General features: G+C 53.6%; 1 protein-coding gene across 1 annotated transcript; it reads right to left on the bottom strand.

The window, feature by feature from the left end:
- Positions 1–7,735: 7,735 nt before the first annotated feature.
- LOC311164372 (uncharacterized protein) lies at positions 7,736–9,423 on the bottom strand (the record flags this gene model as incomplete). The annotated part of the gene is made up of 2 exons (XM_084223810.1): positions 9,207–9,423; positions 7,736–8,800 (listed from the first exon to the last, which is right to left on the bottom strand). The coding sequence occupies exons 1-2, from the start codon at positions 9,219–9,221 to the stop codon at positions 7,736–7,738; spliced, it is 1,080 nt and encodes a 359-aa protein (XP_084079936.1). The 5' UTR covers positions 9,222–9,423.
- Positions 9,424–19,247: the final 9,824 nt, after the last annotated feature.

Raw genomic sequence — 19,247 nt, 5'->3', positions numbered from 1 at the left:
CATTCCGCTTCAGAATAATCAGCATTTGTAAAGTTTCTATCATCTAAGAAGAGAGGGAAAATTTCAGGCTCGGCCTGTCTAGAACTCTGACACTGCCCTGCCCAGCTCCTTCTCGCTGCACCCTCGCTGCATTCCCCCCCTTCTCCTCCTCAGCCAGCCATGCTGCCAGCACAGGATATCAAATTTCAAAACAGCACAAACAGACAAAACCACAAGCACAGGCTCTCTCTCCTGGGGGAGGGGAAGAGCTGCCTCTGCTTCTCAGGGTTCTTCTACCCTTCTGTCTTGCAAAAGCCTTCACTTCCCTTCTCAGACCAAAGTTCTAACCTGCCTCACCCGGCCGCATGGCTTCCCCTCCCTGGCTCAGCCTGCAGCTGAACCCAAGAGATCTGACTTCTTTCCCAGGCCACAACTAAAACAGCTTCCTCCTGAGAGTTCTCTGCCTTTAACCCCCTGTGCTCTCAGAAGCGTCTCTATATCCTCAGCAGCCGCACCAAATGCCAATATTCCAATCTCAACACTTATTAGTTAAACCAGCAAACTCTCAAAAAACTCACTTCCTTTTCAAACCAAAACAATCCCAGAAATGAGAATATCTATTCGTTGAATATTTCCAATATTTGGATAGGTTTTCTATTGCTCAGAATCGGTCAGATATAATCTCCTGAGCATTCAAACATTTTTTCTTTTCCACTTTACACACATTAACCTTCAGTTTTTTCTATTGACCAATGTGAATGGGGAGTTTCTGGGATCCCCCTGGTGTTTGTGTGTCATTTGCTACCAGATATCTTTTACATGGTGTTTCTCCTACTTCTATAGGATACATTTTCCCTTTTCTTGATCAACACTTTTCCCCAATGATTGTTGATTTAAGCTTCCACTCCCCTTCTTTTGGGTACTACCCTGCTTTTTCTTGATGTAATCCATTTTAAAATGTCTAGGGGACCTAAACTGTTACCATCCCAATGCCAAATTTCACTGAAGTCTGTCCCCCGCACCCCCAGCAATCAGCCAAATTAAATTCTTTCGTAATCTTTTCCACCATATTGATAAAAAGATTCTTTCCACATATTTGTCCCACTGTATCCCTTTGCATTTTCAGTTGCACTTCTTTCTCTTTGAATGTATCCTCTAAGTTGGTTTCACTTTCTTTTTCAAACCATGCCCATCTTTCTTTCTTAGGGCACTCTGCTGACATCTTCTGGCTGAGGTTTGCAATAACCAGCTGTGAAAAACGCACGTTTTATGATTGGCTTTTCACAAATATCAAAATGAATATTATGTGTTATGTTAGAAAGTGATGCTGCATTAATTTTCTTAATTAGTGTGTAAATATAGTGTATATATTACTATATATATATATATATATATATATATATATATACAATGTATATATATAATTAGTGTGTATATATAAAAAATATGTTTTTAAGTTAAAACATAATGCTAAAATAGAAATGATGTATGTGGGATATTTTTTTAAAGGAAGGAATGAGGTACTCACACCAGATAGCAGCCACAGGACACACAAATCTTTCAGAGAAAAAATATTGCTCCATTATCAGAAGAAATGACCTTCTTCCCACCTCACTCAGCTCTGAAGATGCAGTCAGGATTGAGAGGAAGAAACGGACACTGACCAGACAGAATCCTGTGTTTGAATGGAATTTATGCATCATGTATGAGGTGTATGAATATGCAAGAGGCTGTTGTTTTTAGCAGTTAATCCTTTGCTAATGTGTGTCCTTTTTTGGGCTTATTTTGTCCAGAAAGAGGTACCCGGGCTGTCCATAACTCTTTGTTCTTATTGCCTCCTATTGTCCTAAAACCTAATTGTCCAAATTTTTAATACTCTAATTATATTACTATTTTTATAACCATTTTATTTCTATTAAATTTTTAAAATTTTAAAAACAAGTGATTAGTGTTTTTCACACCAGCCAATATATTTTATTATCCTCTTTGCAGGCTGTTAACTGGGAGTGATCAATACATTTGGGATTCATGTTTGTGTGTACTCTGATTAATTCACTCACTGAATCTCCTCTCCACAAGGGACAGTAACACTTCTCACAAGTGTTTCCTCCTCTTCCTTTGCAGTGAGTGAGTGGCAGCATTGCTACCAGTGGCAGTCTGGTACGGGCTGGCCTCCTCACCTCTGAACCACAGGGGTTTTCCCGGTGCTCTGAGAGTTTTTCTGGAGGGAGTTCCCGAGCCAGTCTTGCCTCCCACCTCTGGTTTTCCCTTCTTCTGGAGCCATTCTGCCATGACCCCCAGGGAGGTGGTGGATTCACCATCTCTGGATGTGTTTAAAAAAGATTGGATGTGGCGCTTGGTGCCATGATCTAGTTGAGGTGTTAGAACATGGGTTGGACTCGATGATCTTAAAGGTCTCTTCCGACCTAAAAATTCTGTGATTCTGTGATTCTGTACCGACTGCCTTCCCTCAATTTGGTCCCAATTAGGGTTGTGAGGGAGCGCTCTATAGAACAGTACCAGAAACTGAGATGTTATTTTGACTGTCAATTGTTAGCTGAACAAAACTTGAACTTTTTAACTATAACTGATAAAAACTAGAGCAGGCTCCTGGACTAAAGTGATTTCAGCATTTATTATAAGAAAAAGAAAGGCCTAAAGCAAGGGGGCCCATGGGCCAAGCAGGAGCGTTCCCGTCAAGGATGCTACAGCGCTGAGGCTGGGGCTGCTTCAGCAGCGATGTCCCCGATGGAGCGGCACAGATTCAGTGGGTCAGAAGCCCCTTTTGATCCTGTTTTTTGTCCCATTGGATTGGTTTCCTTTTGGATCCTTCATTTGCATGAAGGTTTAAGGCACTTGATTGGCCCACGACAGTTCTGTCCAGGCTGACTCGTTTCCCTTGGCGGTGGTGCACTTTACTGAGGTGTGTTATGGTACCTTGAGTACAGTATTTATTATAACCGCCCTCTTAACCTCTTTTACAATATATTAACCAAGCTAACAGTACATGTTTAATGATCTATCAACTATTTTACAACAGTTTCTATCCTATTTTAAAGTGTGTCCCAGGAATCCACTGCCTCGTGTTTCCCGGGAACCCTGAATTCCCTGTGCCCCAGGACTCCTTAACTTCATGTGCCCCGGGAATCCTGCACTTCGTGTGCCCCGGGAATCCTGCACTTCATGTGCACAGTGAATCCTGCAATTTGTGTGTCCTGGGAATCCTGTACCACGTGTGCCCTGAGAATATTGAATTTCATGTGCCCCAGGAATTGATCTGTTTGAGTGCTCTGGGAATCCTGAACTTCGTGTGCCCCAGGAATCCTGAACTTTGTGTGCTCTGGGAATTCTGAACTTTGCCTATCCCAGGAATCCTGACTTTCTTGTACCCCAGGACTCCTGAATTTCGTGTGCCCCGGGACTCCTGAATTTCATGTGCCCCGGGAATCCTAAACTTCATATGCTCTGGGAATCTCAAATTTTATGTTCAATGGGATTTCTGAATTCCGCGTGCCCCGGGAATCCTGAATTTGGTGTTCCCCATGAACGTGGAACCTCCCTCGATTCCTGAATTCCGTGTAGCCCGGGAATCCCGAATTCCGTGTGCCCCAGGAATCCTGAATTCCATGTTCCCTGGGAATCCTGAACTTCGCCTCTCCCTGCCCTTTTCAGATATGGGCTGCCGCTGTCCTGTCCTCACTGTTTTCTTCATTACTGCTCACCATTTTCTCCATGCTGCAGCCACACCCTGCTGCCTTGCCTGCCCATCCCCACAGTTCCACCTCCTGCGAAACTTCTGATACATCTTGAAAATTCTCATACATCTCAAACTTCTGAAACATCTCAAACTCCTGAAACATCTCAAACTCCTGGTACATCTCACCGTCCTGGACTGTGATGGTGATGACAAGGGTCCCAGGATGAGGGAAGAGCTGAGAATCTTGGCTCCATGTTTCAGAAGATTGATTTATTATTTTATGATATATATTATATTAAAACTATACAAAAAGAATAGAATAATGGATTTTCTCAGAAGACTTGAAAGGAAAGGAATGGAATGATAATAAACTCTTGTGACTGACCAGAGAGTCCGAGACAGCTGGATTGCGATTGGCCATTAATTAAAACCAACCACATGAGACCAATCAAAGATGCACCTGTTGCATTCCAGAGCAGCAGATAATCATTGTTTACATTTGGTTTCTGAGGCCTCTCAGCTTCTCAGGAGAAAAAGATCTTAACGAAAGAATTTGTCATAAAATATGTCTGTGACAGGCTACTGTGGCTGTTATCCAGTTTGCTTTACAGGTTAATAAGGTGAGCAATTCATGGATTTTTAATTTCCTCTGGAAGGCAGGCACATGGATTCAGAGCTATCACACCCTATCTGTATGGTTTTGGGGTCACTTTAATAATGGCACCCACTGTGAGGAAATGACACCAGGGGAAATTTTCTCCCAACCCTTCACCCAGCTCTTTGGGTCTGCCCCACCAGTTTTTGAAGGGATCAGATCCATTCTAAATGCTAATGATATCATACCGTTGCTGGTGTTGCTGATATGCCTGTTAACCCTTTTTATTTAGCATTCAGAGATAAGGGAAGGCTGACTTGGATAACCACCCTGACACCTGTGGTAATCACATATCCTCTGAACAGAGAGAGACAGAGCTTTCCCAGGATTTCCTGGGGAACTGTGGGAAACTTACAGAAAATAATTCAAACAATCATTATCTCTCTTTCTGTAACTGTTGTTTATGGGTATGGTTCTCCACTGTGTGCTATTCATAGTTCACTAATAGTGTGAGAGGTTTTTTTACTTTGAGACCAACAGGTCTCACCTTAGTGAGTCACATTATAACAAGACCTGCTATTTTCATTAGACGCTTTTTGCCTCCTGATCCACCTGAGGACTGGAGTCTTTCATTCCGTCCCTGACTCCACAGCGCCATCCGGTGAACACTGACGTGTGCTGCAGCCTAGGCTGGAGGCACAGGGTCTGCTGGACCCCGATGTTTGGTGCAGCCGAGGCTGAAGAAACAGGACCCTAAGGGATCCGGCCGAGTTCACAGCTGAGGCTGAACATGGGGGAGGTCTGGTGACCCCTCGTGGAATCGCAGGACAACCAGGACACGTCTTCCTGCCCAGCACAGATACCTGTGAGACTTTCTTGTCAGACTTTCATCCTTCCCAACAGAAGTGGGTTTCCCATCCCACCCTCCCATGTCTGCCCCATGGTCACACAGACAGAGCCACAGGTCAGCCCGTGGGGTGCACCCTCTCTGTCCAGCTGGGGGACGTTGGGCTCTGACTTTGGGGGCTGTGACTCGCACTGGTGCTGCACTGATCTTCCTCACCTCCTCCCTCATCTCCCTCATCCCCTCTCTGAGTTCCTTAACTGCAGCAGAGACATGAGCCTCCATGGGGCCGTTGATCACACTCTCATAATTTCTGTGAAAAACACCAATCACTTGTTTTTTGAATTTTAAAAGTTTAATAGCAATAAAATAGTTATGAAAATAGTAATATAATTAAAGTAATAAAAACTCGGACAATTGGGATTAGGACAATAGGACAATACTAGACAATAAAAACAAATAGTCATGAAGAGGCCAGGTACCTCTCTCTGGGCAAATTGAGCCCAAAAAAGGGATACAAGTTAACTGAGGATTAACCCTTTAAAGCAATAGCCTGTTGCTTATTCATACACCTCATCCATGATGCATAAAATCCATTCAAACAAAGGATTCTGTTTGGTCAGTGTCAAATTCTTCCTCTTAATCCTGATGGTGTCCTCAGGAATGAATGAGGCAGGAAGAAGTTCGTTTCTTCTGATAATGGAGCAATAAATTCTCTTTCTCTGAAAGATCTGGGTGTCCTGTGGCTGCTATCTGGTGTGAGTACCTCATTCTTTAAAAAAAAATATCCCACTCTCGTGGTTTGAGAGGAAGTAGGTCTTTTTTGGGATGCTGTGGTCAAACCAATAGGTGCTCAGGTTTGAATATTGGCACCTGGTGTGGCCACTGAGGACATGGACATGCCTCTGAGAACACAGGGGGTTAAAAGCTGAGAACTCCTGGGGGAAAACTCTCTTGGTTCTGGTCCGTGAAAGAGCTCAGAGCTTCTCTGCCTGGCTCCGAGCTGGGCGGGGCAGGGGAAGCCACGAGGCCTGGGTGAGGTGGGCCGGGGGGGGGCCTGGACAGAGAGGGGAGAAGGCCCTGCAAGATGGAAGGGTGGAGGAACCCTGAGAGCCATCGGGCAGCCTCTTCTCAGGAGAGAGAGGGAGAGAGAGCTGGTGTCTGTGCTGTGCCACCTTGAGATTTGAGAGCACGGCCAGCGGAGGAGGAGAAGGGGGAGCAGGGAGAAGGTGCCAGCAGGGCAGCCATGGGAGTTCTGCACAGGCCGAGCCTGAGACTTAGAACCCTTTTTTGGATAATGGGAACCTTACAAATGCTGAATCCTCCTGGAGTTGAATGAGGAGAGAAATAGAGATGGAATAGCAGGAAATGGGCAAGTGTGATGAAAGTCCGTGCAAGTGAAAGATGCCAGCTGAGTTGAGAAGAATTTTAGGTGGGAGGAGCTGATGGAGTGGCCTTTGGCTGGACTTTTCTTGTATAGCCATGGACAGAACCATTTTTTTCTGTGACACAGAGACTGCATCTAGGGGAAGGCAATGGCTTGGAGCCAAGAGAGTGCAGTGATGTGATGGAAGGCGTGAACAGAGACGACGACGGGTGAGGAGGGTGGTGGTGGTGCCCTCCAGGAAGAAGAAGAGGATCTCTGTTCTCGAGACACCTCGGCCCCAGGGGGTGAAATTTGGGGGGGACCCGTGTCCCAAAAGTGAGAGACTGTGCTTTTTTGGAACTAGGCAAAGCATCCTTGAAAAGGAAAACCCTAGAAGCAGCTCTGGTTCTCAGTGGTGAGAACACTGGGCATGGAAGGAAGAGGTCACGATGGCAAATGTTCTCTGGGCAGTGCCACGTGTGACATGGAAACACAAGAGGTTTCAGCTGTGCTTCCAGGGGAAGCCCATGGTGCAAGAGAAACTCTTCTCTCCTTGATGAACCGAAAATTGATTATCTAAAGAGTAGTGATAGACTGAGAGTTGATGATCTGAAGAGTAAATGCATTAGAAATTTAGTAGAAAGAAGAATGTTTTTAGGAAGTTTTCATTCCGAGTTCTATGTATTTCTCTTTATATATAGTTGTAAGTTAATAATTTTTTTTCCCTTTTATTCCTAAGCTGGAGCCTGCTTTGCTCTATTTCTGATCCCATCTTACAGCAGACACCAAAGAGAAAGTATTTTCATGGAGGCACTAGCATTGCGCCAAAGTCTAACCACGACAGCCACTTAAATCGACTTTGGAAAAGAACCCATTTGTAAATTTTCTCCCTAATTTACCCCAAACCAAACACATAAACGGATAGATTTTATTGCACCACTGTGCAGATAGAAGGAATTATCAATAACCAACATCAGTATCAAATATTCTATCAAAATGCTGGTCATCAATAACAATGTGAAAAACCCAATACAAAACTGCAGAAGCCAGTTAATATAATATTTATAATATATATATTTATATATATTTATTTATATATATTTATATATATTTATAATATATATATTTATAATATATATATAAAATATAATCATTTATAACCTGGCTCTGCTGCAGGCACAGCGGAAAGCTGAAAGCTGCAAGGCACTGAGGGGCCCATTCACCCCCAACCCACCCCCACCTCCATCAGTGTCCCTAATCCCAAGCAGGGAGGGGACAGGTGACACCAGCCATGTCCCCAATGATGTCACCGCCCTGATGATGTCCCCCTCCCACCACGGCTTTCTCTCTCACCCTGCATCCCCTCCCCGATGACATCGCAGCAGTGACATCGCTGTCCTGAAGCAGCTTCTCGATGTCCACGATGACTCTTTCCCACCAGTCGGACACCAGTCGGCCACCATAGGAACTGGAGAGGCAGGCCCGGATGTTACAAAGCATCCCCTCCAGGTGCTCTGTGAACAGGCGGGTGCTGGCCACCCACAACCGCCTGGCTTCAGCCACCTTAGCCACCAAGTCCTCAGGGACAACGGGGGACGCCTCCTCTGTCCCCTCCAGGGCGGCCTCGATCTCCTCGAGCAGGCGCTGCAGCTCCAGGAGGAACATGCTAGCTCTGTTACACTGGGTCACCAAGCTCTTCACCAGCTTCAGGGCCACCTTCAACTGCTCTGCCTTCTTGGTGGCCGCCCTCGCCCGGTTCTTGGCCACAAAGCCTTCTCTCACAGCCTTGCTGTCTGCCTTCACCTTCCTGGCCCTCTCATGCGCAGCCTCCACCAAGGCCACCTGCTCACCGCTCGGCGTCACCGGCAGCTGCAGGACCACGTTGGCCAGGCTGGCCCCAGAACCCAAGCACTGGGTGACCTTGTTCATCAGGTCCCCACCCTGGGCAATGGCAGTGGCCTTGTCTGCGGCGGTGGCTGCGGCAGTGGCCTCTTCCCTGCAGGTGCTGTGGAGCTCAGAGACCTTCCGGAGCAGCCGGGCCCAGCTCTCCCTGAGCGCAGGCACCGACTCCTGCAAGGCGCCGGCCAAGGTTCTCACATCGGCCCAGGTGGGCCCAGGAGTGGCTTTGCAGGCGGCCAGGGGCGGGCCCAGGGAGGGGACACCGCGCTGGCCCAGGGTGTCCATGAGCAGCCAGGTGAATCTGATCAGGGCGTCGTGCAGGGACTTTGGGTAAACGGGCTGCCCCATGTCCATGTACGGCCTGGTCATTTTGACCATCTTAGACAGGATGGCCACTATGGACACCATCGCCTCCAGCACCTGCAGAGGGGACAGGGGAGGTGTCAGGGACCTGGTGGCCCCTGTGCCCTCCCTGAGTCCCCTCTGCCCCTCCCTGGAGGGCTCTGCTGTCCCCTCTGTCCCTCCCTTGTCCCCTCCGCCACCCCCTGCCACCACACTCGTAGCCCCTGCTGCCCCCCGCTATCCCTTCTGCCATCCCCCGTGCCCCCTCCCCCGCAGTGTCCCCCCCATCCCTCACTGTCCCCTCCACCCCTCTGTCCCCTCTCCCCTTCCTGCCACTCCCTCCTGTCCCCTTTGCCAACCCTGTCCCCTCCCGCCACCCCCCGTCTCCCCCCCATCCCCCACTCTTCCTTCCCCCGCCCGTGTCCCCTCCCCACCCCGTCCCCGCTGTTCCCCCCCGTGTCCCCTCTCCCCTCTCCTGTCCCACCTCTTTGCGCTCCATCCTCACTGGGGACACCTTGGGGACGCTCCGGTGCCGAACGAGCCCCGGGACCGGCGCCGATCCCGGCCCAGAACCGGCCCCGGCGGCGGCGCGCGCGGGAACGGCGGAGCCGCCTCAGGACAGCGCCGGAAATGGGGCGGGGCGGTGTGACGTCACCGGAAACAGACAGCGGTGCATTGTGGGCATTGTGGTCCCGGCGGGGCCCGGCGGTGGCGGGGCGGGAATTTGGGGGCGCCGAGGGAGCCCCGGGACCCCCCCGGCAGCGCGGGATGGGCGGCAGCGAGCGCGGTCAGCACCGGGAGCGGCGGGGGCGGTGAGGAGGGACTGAGGGGGATCCTGTGGGAGTTTGGGGATCGTGAGGGGGTCTGGGGGATCGTGAGGGAGAATTGGGTGTCCTGAGGGAGAACTGGGGATCCCGAGGGGATTTAGGGTTCCTGAGGGGGTTTTGGGCGTCATGAGGGAGTTTGGGGGAGTCGTGAGGGGATGCGTGGGGATGTGAGGGGTCACGAGAGGATTTGGGGAATCCTGAGTTGATTTGGGGGGTTTTGGAGGCTTCTGAGGGAGTTCGGGTGGTCCTAAGGGGGAACCGGGGGTCCTGAGGGGATTTTGGAGGATCTGAGGGCTCTGGGGGTTCGTGAGGGGATGTGAGGGGTCCTGAGGGGATCTGGGGGGTCCTGAGGGGGTTTGGGGGGTCGTGAGGGAGAATCGGGGTCCTGAGGGGGTTTGGGGGGGATTGTGAGTGGATGTGAGGGGGATTTGGGGGGGGTCTTGAGTGGATGTGAGGGGTCACGAGAGGATTTGGGGAATCCTGAGTGGATTTGGGGGGTTTTGGAGGCTTCTGAGGGAGTTCGGGTGGTCCTGAGGGGGAACCGGGGGTCCTGAGGGGATTTTGGAGGATCTGAGGGCTCTGGGGGGTTCGTGAGGGGATTTGAGGGGTCCTGAGGGGATTTGGGAGGTCCTGAGGGGGTTTGGGGTGGTCCTGAGGGGATTTGGGGGGGTCGTGAGGGAGAATTGGGGGTCCTGAGGGGATTTGGGGGGTCCTGAGGGGGTTTGGGGGGTTCTGAGGGGGTTTGGGGGGGTTCTGAGGGGGTTTGGGGGGGTCCTGAGGGGATTTGGGGGGGTCGTGAGGGAGAATTGGGGGTCCTGAGGGGGTTTGGGGGGGTCCTGAGGGAGAATCGGGGTCCTGAGGGGATTTGGGAGGTCCTGAGGGGGTTTGGGGTGGTCCTGAGGGGATTTGGGGGGGTCCTGAGGGAGAATTGGGGGTCCTGAGGGGGTTTGGGGTGGTCCTGAGGGGGAATCGGGGTCCTGAGGGGATTTGGGGTGGTCCTGAGGGGGTTTGGGGGGATTGTGAGGGAGAATTGGGGGTCCTGAGGGGATTTGGGAGGTCCTGAGGGGGTTTGGGGTGGTCCTGAGGGGATTTGGGAGGTCCTGAGGGGGTTTGGGGGGATTGTGAGGTAGAATTGGGGTCCTGAGGGGGTTTGGGGTGATCCTGAGGGAGAATCGGGGTCCTGAGGGGATTTGGGGTGGTCCTGAGGGAGAATCGGGGTCCTGAGGGGGATTTGGGGGGGTCTTGAGCGTATGTGAGGGGTCACGAGAGGATTTGGGGAATTCTGAGTGGATTCGGGGGGTTTTGGAGGCTTCTGAGGGAGTTTGGGTGGTCCTGAGGGGGAACCGGGGGTCCTGAGGGGATTTTGGCGGGTCTGAGGGCTCTGGGGGTTCGTGAGGGGATGTGAGGGGTCCTGAGGGGATTTGGGAGGTCCTGAGGGGGTTTGGGGTGGTCCTGAGGGAGAATCGGGGTCCTGAGGGGGTTTGGGGGGGATTGTGAGGGGATGTGAGGGGGATTTGGGGGGGGTCTTGAGTGGATGTGAGGGGTCACGAGAGGATTTGGGGAATTCTGAGTGGATTTGGGGGGGTTTTGGAGGCTTCTGAGGGAGTTCGGGTGGTCCTGAGGGGGAACCGGGGGTCCTGAGGGGATTTTGGAGGATCTGAGGGCTCTGGGGGTTCGTGAGGGGATGTGAGGGGTCCTGAGGGGGTTTGGGAGGTCCTGAGGGGGTTTGGGGGGTTATGAAGGGATTTTGGGGGGTTCTGAAGGGGTTTGGGGGGGTCCTGAGGGGATTTGGGAGGTCCTGAGGGGGTTTGGGAAGTCCTGAGGGGGTTTGGGGGGGTCGTGAGGGAGAATTGGGGGTCCTGAGGGGATTTGGGGGGGTCGTGAGGGAGAATTGGGGGTCCTGAGGGGATTTGGGAGGTCCTGAGGGGGTTTGGGGTGGTCCTGAGGGAGAATCGGGGTCCTGAGGGGGTTTGGGGTGGTCCTGAGGGAGAATCGGGGTCCTGAGGGGATTTGGGAGGTCCTGAGGGGGTTTGGGGTGGTCCTGAGGGGATTTGGGGGGGGTCCTGAGGAGATTTGGGGGGTCCTGAGGGGGTTTGGGGTGGTCCTGAGGGAGAATCGGGGTCCTGAGGGGATCTGGGGGGTTCTGAGGGGGTTTGGGGTGGTCCTGAGGGGGTTTGGGGTGGTCCTGAGGGAGAATCGGGGTCCTGAGGGGGTTTGGGGGGATTGTGAGGGGATGTGAGGGGGATTTGGGGGGGGGTCTTGAGTGGATGTGAGGGGTCACGAGAGGATTTGGGGAATTCTGAGTGGATTCGGGGCCTTTTGGAGGGTTCTGAGGGGGTTTGGGGGGTCCTGAGTGGGTGTGAGGGGTCATGAGGAGATGTGGGGGATCCTGAGGGGTTTTGGGGGTCCTGAGGGGATGTGAGGGGGTTTGTGGGATCTCGAGGGGGAATTGAGGGGTCATAAAGAAGTTTAAGGTGGATTTTGGGGGGGGTTCTGAGGGAAAACTGAGGGTCCTGAAGAGGTTTGGGGAGATTTTGGAGGGTTGTGAGAGAGAACTGGGGTGATTAGAGGGGGAACTGGGAACTGGGGTCCTGAGGAGTTTTGGGAGGTCTTGCAGGAATTTGGGGGAAATTTTGGGGATCCTGAGGGGATTTTGGGGGTTCCCAGGTGAATTTTGGGCCCTTTTGGGGCAATTTTGGGGGAATTTTGGAGCTTCGGAATCAAATTTTGGGGGCCCCTTCGTGGAATTTGGGGCGTTTTGGGGCTTCAGGATCAAAATTTTGGGGTCCCAGGTAGAATTTGGGGGAGTCCTGGATGAATTTGGGTAATTTGGGGGTTTCAGGATTGAATTTTGGGGTCTCAGGTGAAATTTGAGGGAGTTCCAAGTGAATTTTGGGGATCCTGAGAGGATTTCTGGGAGTCCTGGGTAAATCTTGGGCAATTTTAGGGTTTTTGGGGGGTCTTGGATCAAAATTTGGGGGTTCCAGGTAAGATTTGGGGGATTCTGGTTGAAATTTTGGGGTGAATTTTGGGCAATTTAAGGGGGATTTTGGGGCATCTAGATCAAATTTTGGGAGTCCCAGGTGAAATCTGGGGGGTCCTGGTTGGAAATTTGGGGGTTCTAACCCAAAATTTGGAGTTTCAAGCCCAAAGCCGCTGGAAAACGCTGAAATTTGAGGTAAAACCGCTGGATTTTGGGGTGTTTTGGGGTAAAAATTCTGGATTTGGGGGGTTTTTGGAGTAAACCCGCCAGATTTGGGGGTTTTAGGGAGGATAAAACCAAAATATTTTGGGGTTGTTTGGGGTAAAAATTCCGGATTTTGGGTTTTTTAGACAAACCCGCCAGATTTTTGGGGTTTTGGGGTAAAACCGTCTGATTTTTGTGGGTTTTTTTGGGGTAAAAATTCCAGATTTTGGGCGAAACCCACTGGATTTTGGTTTTTATTTCTGCTAAACCTGACAGATTTGGGGTTTTTTGGGGCTAAAACCGCCGTATTTTCGGTTTTTCTTGGGGTAAAAATTCCGGATTTTGGGGTAAACCTGTTGGATTTTGGAGTTTTGGGGTAAAACCGCCAGATTTGGGGGTAAAACCGCCGGACATGGGAGTTTTGGGGAAACCCGCCGGATTTTGGGGTTATTTTTGTATAAAACCGTCCGGTTTTCGTTGTTTGTGGGGTAAAACCGTCAGATTTTTGGTGATTTTTGGGCTAAACCCGCCGGATTTTGGGTCTTTTTTGGGGTAAAACTTCCGGATTTGGGGGTTATTGGGGTTTTTTGAGGCAGCGGATTTTTGGGGGTGGGGGGTCCCGGGGAGCGGCAACTCTCGGTACTCCCCTCTCTGTACTGGTTTGTACTGGGAGGCTTTGGGGCACAGGGTGGGGGTCGGGATGCGGCGCTGGGAGAGACTGGGAGTCACTGGGTTTCAACTGGGAGGGCACTGGGCCATACTGGGATGAACTGGGAGCGCATTGGGATGGACTGGGAGGAGTTTCGGTGTTACTGGAGGGCGCTGGGAACAACTGGGAGAGGAGCGCTCCATATTGGGAGTTACTGGGAGACACTGGGCCTGCTTTGCCCCGCCTCTTCCTTCCTATTGGTCCGTTCCCTCATTCCTGTGCTTCTATTGGTTATTCCCACTGTCACTCACAGCATCATTCCCACCTCTCTTTTCCCGCCCTGCTCTCCCATTGGCCGGCGCTGGCAGGGGCGTGTCCAGGCGCGGCATGGCGGGAAGCGGGTGAGGGGAAGGAAAAGCGGGGCCGGAATTTTGGGGCAACTTTTGTGCAAAACGGGTCCGGGAACGCTCGAAAGGAGCCGGGCAAGGCTTGCGAGGGTTCCGGGCAGATTTTGGGGCGGTTTCGGGGCAAACCCAGCGGTTTCGGACCGGTTCTGAGGGAAAGCCGGGAGGTGGGGGGAGCTCCGCCATCCCTGAGGGGATTCAGGCTCCTGAGGGGGATTTGGGGGATCCTTGAGGGGTTTTTGAGGGTCCCTGAGGGATCCGGCGGGTCCTGAGGGGGATTTGGGGGATCCTTGAGGGGTTTTATGGGGTCGTGATGGGGATTTGGGGGTTCCTGAAGGGATTTTGGGGGTTCTGAGGGGATTCGGGAGGTCCTGAGGGGGATTTGGGGATCCTTGAGGGGTTTTTGAGGGTCCCTGAGGGATCCGACAGGTCCTGAGGGGGATTTGGAGGGTCCTTGAGGGGTTTTTGAGGGTCCTGAGAGGATTTGGGAGGTCCTTGAGAGAGTTTGGGGGGGTTGTTGTGGGGGTTTGGGGGCTCTTTGAGGGATCTGGGGGGTCCTTGAGGGGTTTTATGGGGTCGTGATGGGGATTTGGGGGTTCCTGAAGGGATTTTGGGGGTTCTGAGGGGATTCGGGAGGTCCTGAGGGGGATTTGGGGGATCCCTGAGTGGTTTTTGAGGGTCCCTGAGGGATCCGGCGGGTCCTGAGGGGGATTTGGGGGATCCTTGAGGGGTTTTTGAGGGTCCCTGAGGGATCCGGCGGGTCCTGAGGGGGATTTGGAGGGTCCTTGAGGGGCTTTGGAGGGTCCTGAGAGGATTTGGGAGGTCCTTGAGGGAGTTTGGGGGGGGTTGTTGTGGGGATTTGGGGGCTCTTTGAGGGATCTGGGGGGTCCTTGAGGGGGTTTGGGGGATCCTGAGGGGTTTTATGGGGTCCTTGAAGAAGTGAGGGGTTTTAGAGGCTCGTGGGGGGAATCTGGGGGGTCCTTGAGGGGTTTTATGGGGTCGTGATGGGGATTTGGGGGTTCTGAGGGGATTCGGGAGGTCCTGAGGGGGATTTGGGGGATCCTTGAGGGGTTTTTGAGGGTCCCTGAGGGATCCGGCGGGTCCTGAGGGGGATTTGGGGGATCCTTGAGGGGTTTTTGAGGGTCCCTGAGGGATCCGGCGGGTCCTGAGGGGGATTTGGGGGATCCTTGAGGGGTTTTTGAGGGTCCCTGAGGGATCCGGCGGGTCCTGAGGGGGATTTGGGGGATCCTTGAGGGGTTTTTGAGGGTCCCTGAGGGATCCGACGGGTCCTGAGGGGGATTTGGGGGATCCTTGAGGGGCTTTGGAGGGTCCTGAGAGGATTTGGGAGGTCCTTGAGGGAGTTTGGGGGGGTTGTTGTGGGGGTTTGGGGGCTCTTTGAGGGATCTGGGGGATCCTTGAGAGGTTTTATGGGGTCGTAGTGGGGATTTGGGGGTTCCTGAAGGGATTTTGGGGGTTCTGAGGGGATTCGGGAGGTCCTGAGGGGGATTTGGGGGATCCTTGAGAGGTTTTTGAGGGTCCCTGAGGGATCCGGCGGGTCCTGAGGGGGATTTGGAGGGTCCTGAGAGGATTTGGGAGGTCCTTGAGGGAGTTTGGGGGGGGTTGTTGTGGGGGTTTGGGGGCTCTTTGAGGGATCTGGGGGATCCTTGAGGGGTTTTATGGGGTCGTGATGGGGATTTGGGGGTTCCTGAAGGGATTTTGGGGGTTCTGAGGGGATTCGGGAGGTCCTGAGGGGGATTTGGGGATCCTTGAGGAGTTTTTAGCGGATCCCTCAGGGTTTTTGTGGGGTCCTTGAGGAAGTGAGGGGCTTTGGAGGGTCCTGAGGGGGATTTGGGGGGTTCTTGAGGGGCTTTTAGGGTCCTTGGAGGGTCCTGAGGGGATTTAGGAGGTGTCGAGCGGCAATTTGGGATCCGTGAGGAGGTTTTGGGTGTTCCTGATTAAATTTTGGGGTTCCCATAAGGGGTTTGGGGGCTCCTGTCGGAATTTTGGCTTCTTTGATTTAATTTTGGGGTTCCCTGAGGGGGTTTTGGGTGTCCCTGATTTAATTTTGAGTGTCCTTGATTGGATTTTGGGGGCTTCTGATTGAATTTTGGGTGTCCCTGAGGGAGTTTTTGGGGTTCCTGATTGAATTTTGGGGTCCTTGATTGAATCTTGGATGTCCCTAATTAAAATTTTGTCACCCTAATTAAAGTTTGGGGTTCCCTGATTGAATTTTAAGTGTCCCAACTTGACTATTGGGTTGCCTGATTAAATTTTGGGATCTCTAATTAAATTTTGGGATCGTCCCAGTGACCTCAAACCCCGTCCCAGTTCGTCCCAGTAACCTCCAACCCCGTCCCAGTTCATCCCAGTGACCTCAAACCCCATCCCAGTGACCTCCAACCCTGTCCCAGTTCATCCCAGTGACCTCAAACCCCGTCCCAGTTCATCCCAGTGACCTCCAACCCCGTCCCAGTTCATCCCAGTGACCTCAAACCCCATCCCAGTGACCTCCAACCCCGTCCCAGTTCATCCCAGTGACCTCCAACCCCGTCCCAGTTCGTCCCAGTAACTTCCAACCCCGTCCCAGTTCGTCCCAGTGACCTCAAACCCCGTCCCAGTGACCTCCAACCCCGTCCCAGTTTGTCCCAGTGGCCTCCAACCCCGTCCCAGTTTGTCCCAGTGACCTCAAACCTCGTCCCAGTGACCTCAAACCCCGTCCCAGTTCGTCCCAGTGACCTCAAACCTCGTCCCAGTGACCTCCAACCCCGTCCCAGTTTGTCCCAGTGACCTCAAACCCCGTCCCAGTTCGTCCCAGTGACCTCCAACCCCATCCCAGTTCATCCCAGTGACCTCCAACCCCATCCCAGTTCGTCCCAGTGACCTCCAACCCCATCCCAGTTCGTCCCAGTGACCTCAAACCCTGTCCCAGTGACCTCCAACCCTGTCCCAGTTCGTCCCAGTGACCTCCAACCCTGTCCCAGTTCGTCCCCGTGACCTCCAACCCCATCCCAGTTCGTCCCAGTGACCTCAAACCCTGTCCCAGTGACCTCCAACCCCATCCCAGTGACCTCCAACCCCGTCCCAGTTCATCCCAGTGACCTCCAACCCTGTCCCAGTTTGTCCCAGTGACCTCAAACCTCGTCCCAGTGACCTCCAACCCCGTCCCAGTTCATCCCAGTGACCTCCAACCCTGTCCCAGTTCATCCCAGTGACCTCCAACCCCGTCCCAGTTCATCCCAGTGACCTCAAACCCCATCCCAGTGACCTCCAACCCTGTCCCAGTTTGTCCCAGTGACCTCCAACCCCGTCCCAGTTCATTCCAGTGACCTCAAACCCCATCCCAGTTCGTCCCAGTGACCTCCAACCCCATCCCAGTGACCTCCAACCCTGTCCCAGTTCATCCCAGTGACCTCCAACCCCGTCCCAGTTCGTCCCAGTGACCTCAAACCCCATCCCAGTGACCTCCAACCCCGTCCCAGTTCGTCCCAGTGACCTCAAACCTCGTCCCAGTTCATCCCAGTGACCTCCAACCCCATCCCAGTGACCTCCAACCCCTCCCAGTTCATCCCAGTGACCTCCAACCCCGTCCCAGTTCGTCCCAGTGACCTCCAACCCCGTCCCAGTTCGTCCCAGTGACCTCAAACCCCATCCCAGTGACCTCCAACCCCGTCCCAGTTCATCCCAGTGACCTCCAACCCCATCCCAATTCGTCCCAGTAACCTCCAACCCCGTCCCAGTTCGTCCCAGTGACCCCACCCCCCCAGCCCCGCCCCTAAATGATCTCATCCAGCTGGAGGAGCTGCAGATCCTATTGGACACTTACCCAGCCCCCAGCGGGTCAGTATCCAGGCCCACCAGCCAATCAGGTACAAGACCACGCCCCCTATGGACCCACCCTCCCAAACCCCCTCAGGACACCCCAAACCCCCTCAGGACCCCCCCACATCTCCTCAGGACACCCCAAACCCCCTCAGGACCCCCCCAAATCCCCTCAGAATTCCCCAAACCTCCTCAGGACCCCCCCAAATCCCCTCAGAATTCCCCAAACCCCCTCACGACCCCCCAAATCCCCTCAGGATTAGCCAAATCCCCTCAGGACCCCTCACGACCCCCCAAATCCCCTCAGGATTAGCCAAACCCCCTCAGGACCCCTCACGACCCCCCAAATCCTCTCAGGATTCCCCAAACCCCCTCAGGACCCCCCCAAATCCCCTCAGGATTCCCCAAACCCCCTCAGGACCCCCCCAAATCCCCTCAGAATTCCCCAAACCCCCTCAGGACCCCTCACGACCCCCCAGATCCCCTCAGGATTCCCCAAACCCCCTCAGGACCCCTCACGACCCCCCAGATCCCCTCAGGATTCCCCAAACCCCCTCAGGACCCCTCACGACCCCCCAGATCCCCTCAGGATTAGCCAAATCCCCTCACGACACCTCACATCCCCCCAGGATCCCCAAAACCCCCTCAGGACCCTCCAAAACCCCACAAATCCCCTCAGGATTCTCATATCCCCTCACAACCCCTCACATATCCCCAGAATCCCCCAAACCCCCTCATATCCCCTCACAACCCCCCCAATTCTCACCCACGACACCTCCAAAGACCCTCCGGACCCCCTAAATGCTGTCAGAACGCTTCGCATCCCCCCAGGACCCTCCAAACCCACGAACAACCCCCCCAAACCCCCTCAGGACCCTCCACATCCCCTCAAAGCACCCCAAACCCCGTCCCATCCCCTCAGGACCCCCCCAAACTCCCTCAAATCACCTCAGATCCCCTCAGGATCCTCCACATTCCCTCATATCCCCCAGACCCCTCTGGAGACCCCAAGTTCTCCCTCACGACCCCCTGATCCCCTCAGGACACCCAGTTCTCCCTCAGGACCACCCCAAACCCCCTCAGGACCCCCCAAATCCCCTCAGGACCCCTCACATCCCCTCACGAACCCCCAGAGCCCTCAGATCCTCCAAAATCCCCTCAGGACCCCCGGTTCCCCCTCAGGACCACCCGAACTCCCTCAGAAGCCTCCAAAACCCCCCCAAATCAACTCAGGATTCCCCAAATCCTCTCGTGACCCCTCATATCCCCACGCATCCCCTCACGACTCCCCCAAACTCCCTCATGACGCCCAAAACCCCCTCAGGAACCCCAAATCCCCTCGGGATCCCCAGTTCTCACTCAGGACACCCAATTCTCCCTCACGATTCCCCAGACCCCCTCACGACCCCCCAAACTCCCACAGGATCCCCCTCAGTCCCTCCTCACCGCCCCCGCCGCTCCCGGTGCTGACCGCGGTCGCTGCCGCCCATCCCGCGGTGCCGGGGGGGTCCCGGGGCTCCCTCGGCGCCCCCAAATTCCCGCCCCGCCACCGCCGGGCCCCGCCGGGACCACAATGCCCACAATGCACCGCGTGTCTGTTTCCTGTGACGTCACACCGCCCCGCCCCATTTCCGGCGCT

The sequence above is a fragment of the Fringilla coelebs genome, assembly GCF_963513975.1.
Source record: "Fringilla coelebs genome assembly, chromosome: 31".
In the NCBI taxonomy this organism is placed as follows: Eukaryota; Metazoa; Chordata; class Aves; order Passeriformes; family Fringillidae; genus Fringilla; species Fringilla coelebs.
Note: the sequence above shows the minus strand (reverse complement) of the source record. Positions and strands in the feature narration are given on the sequence as shown.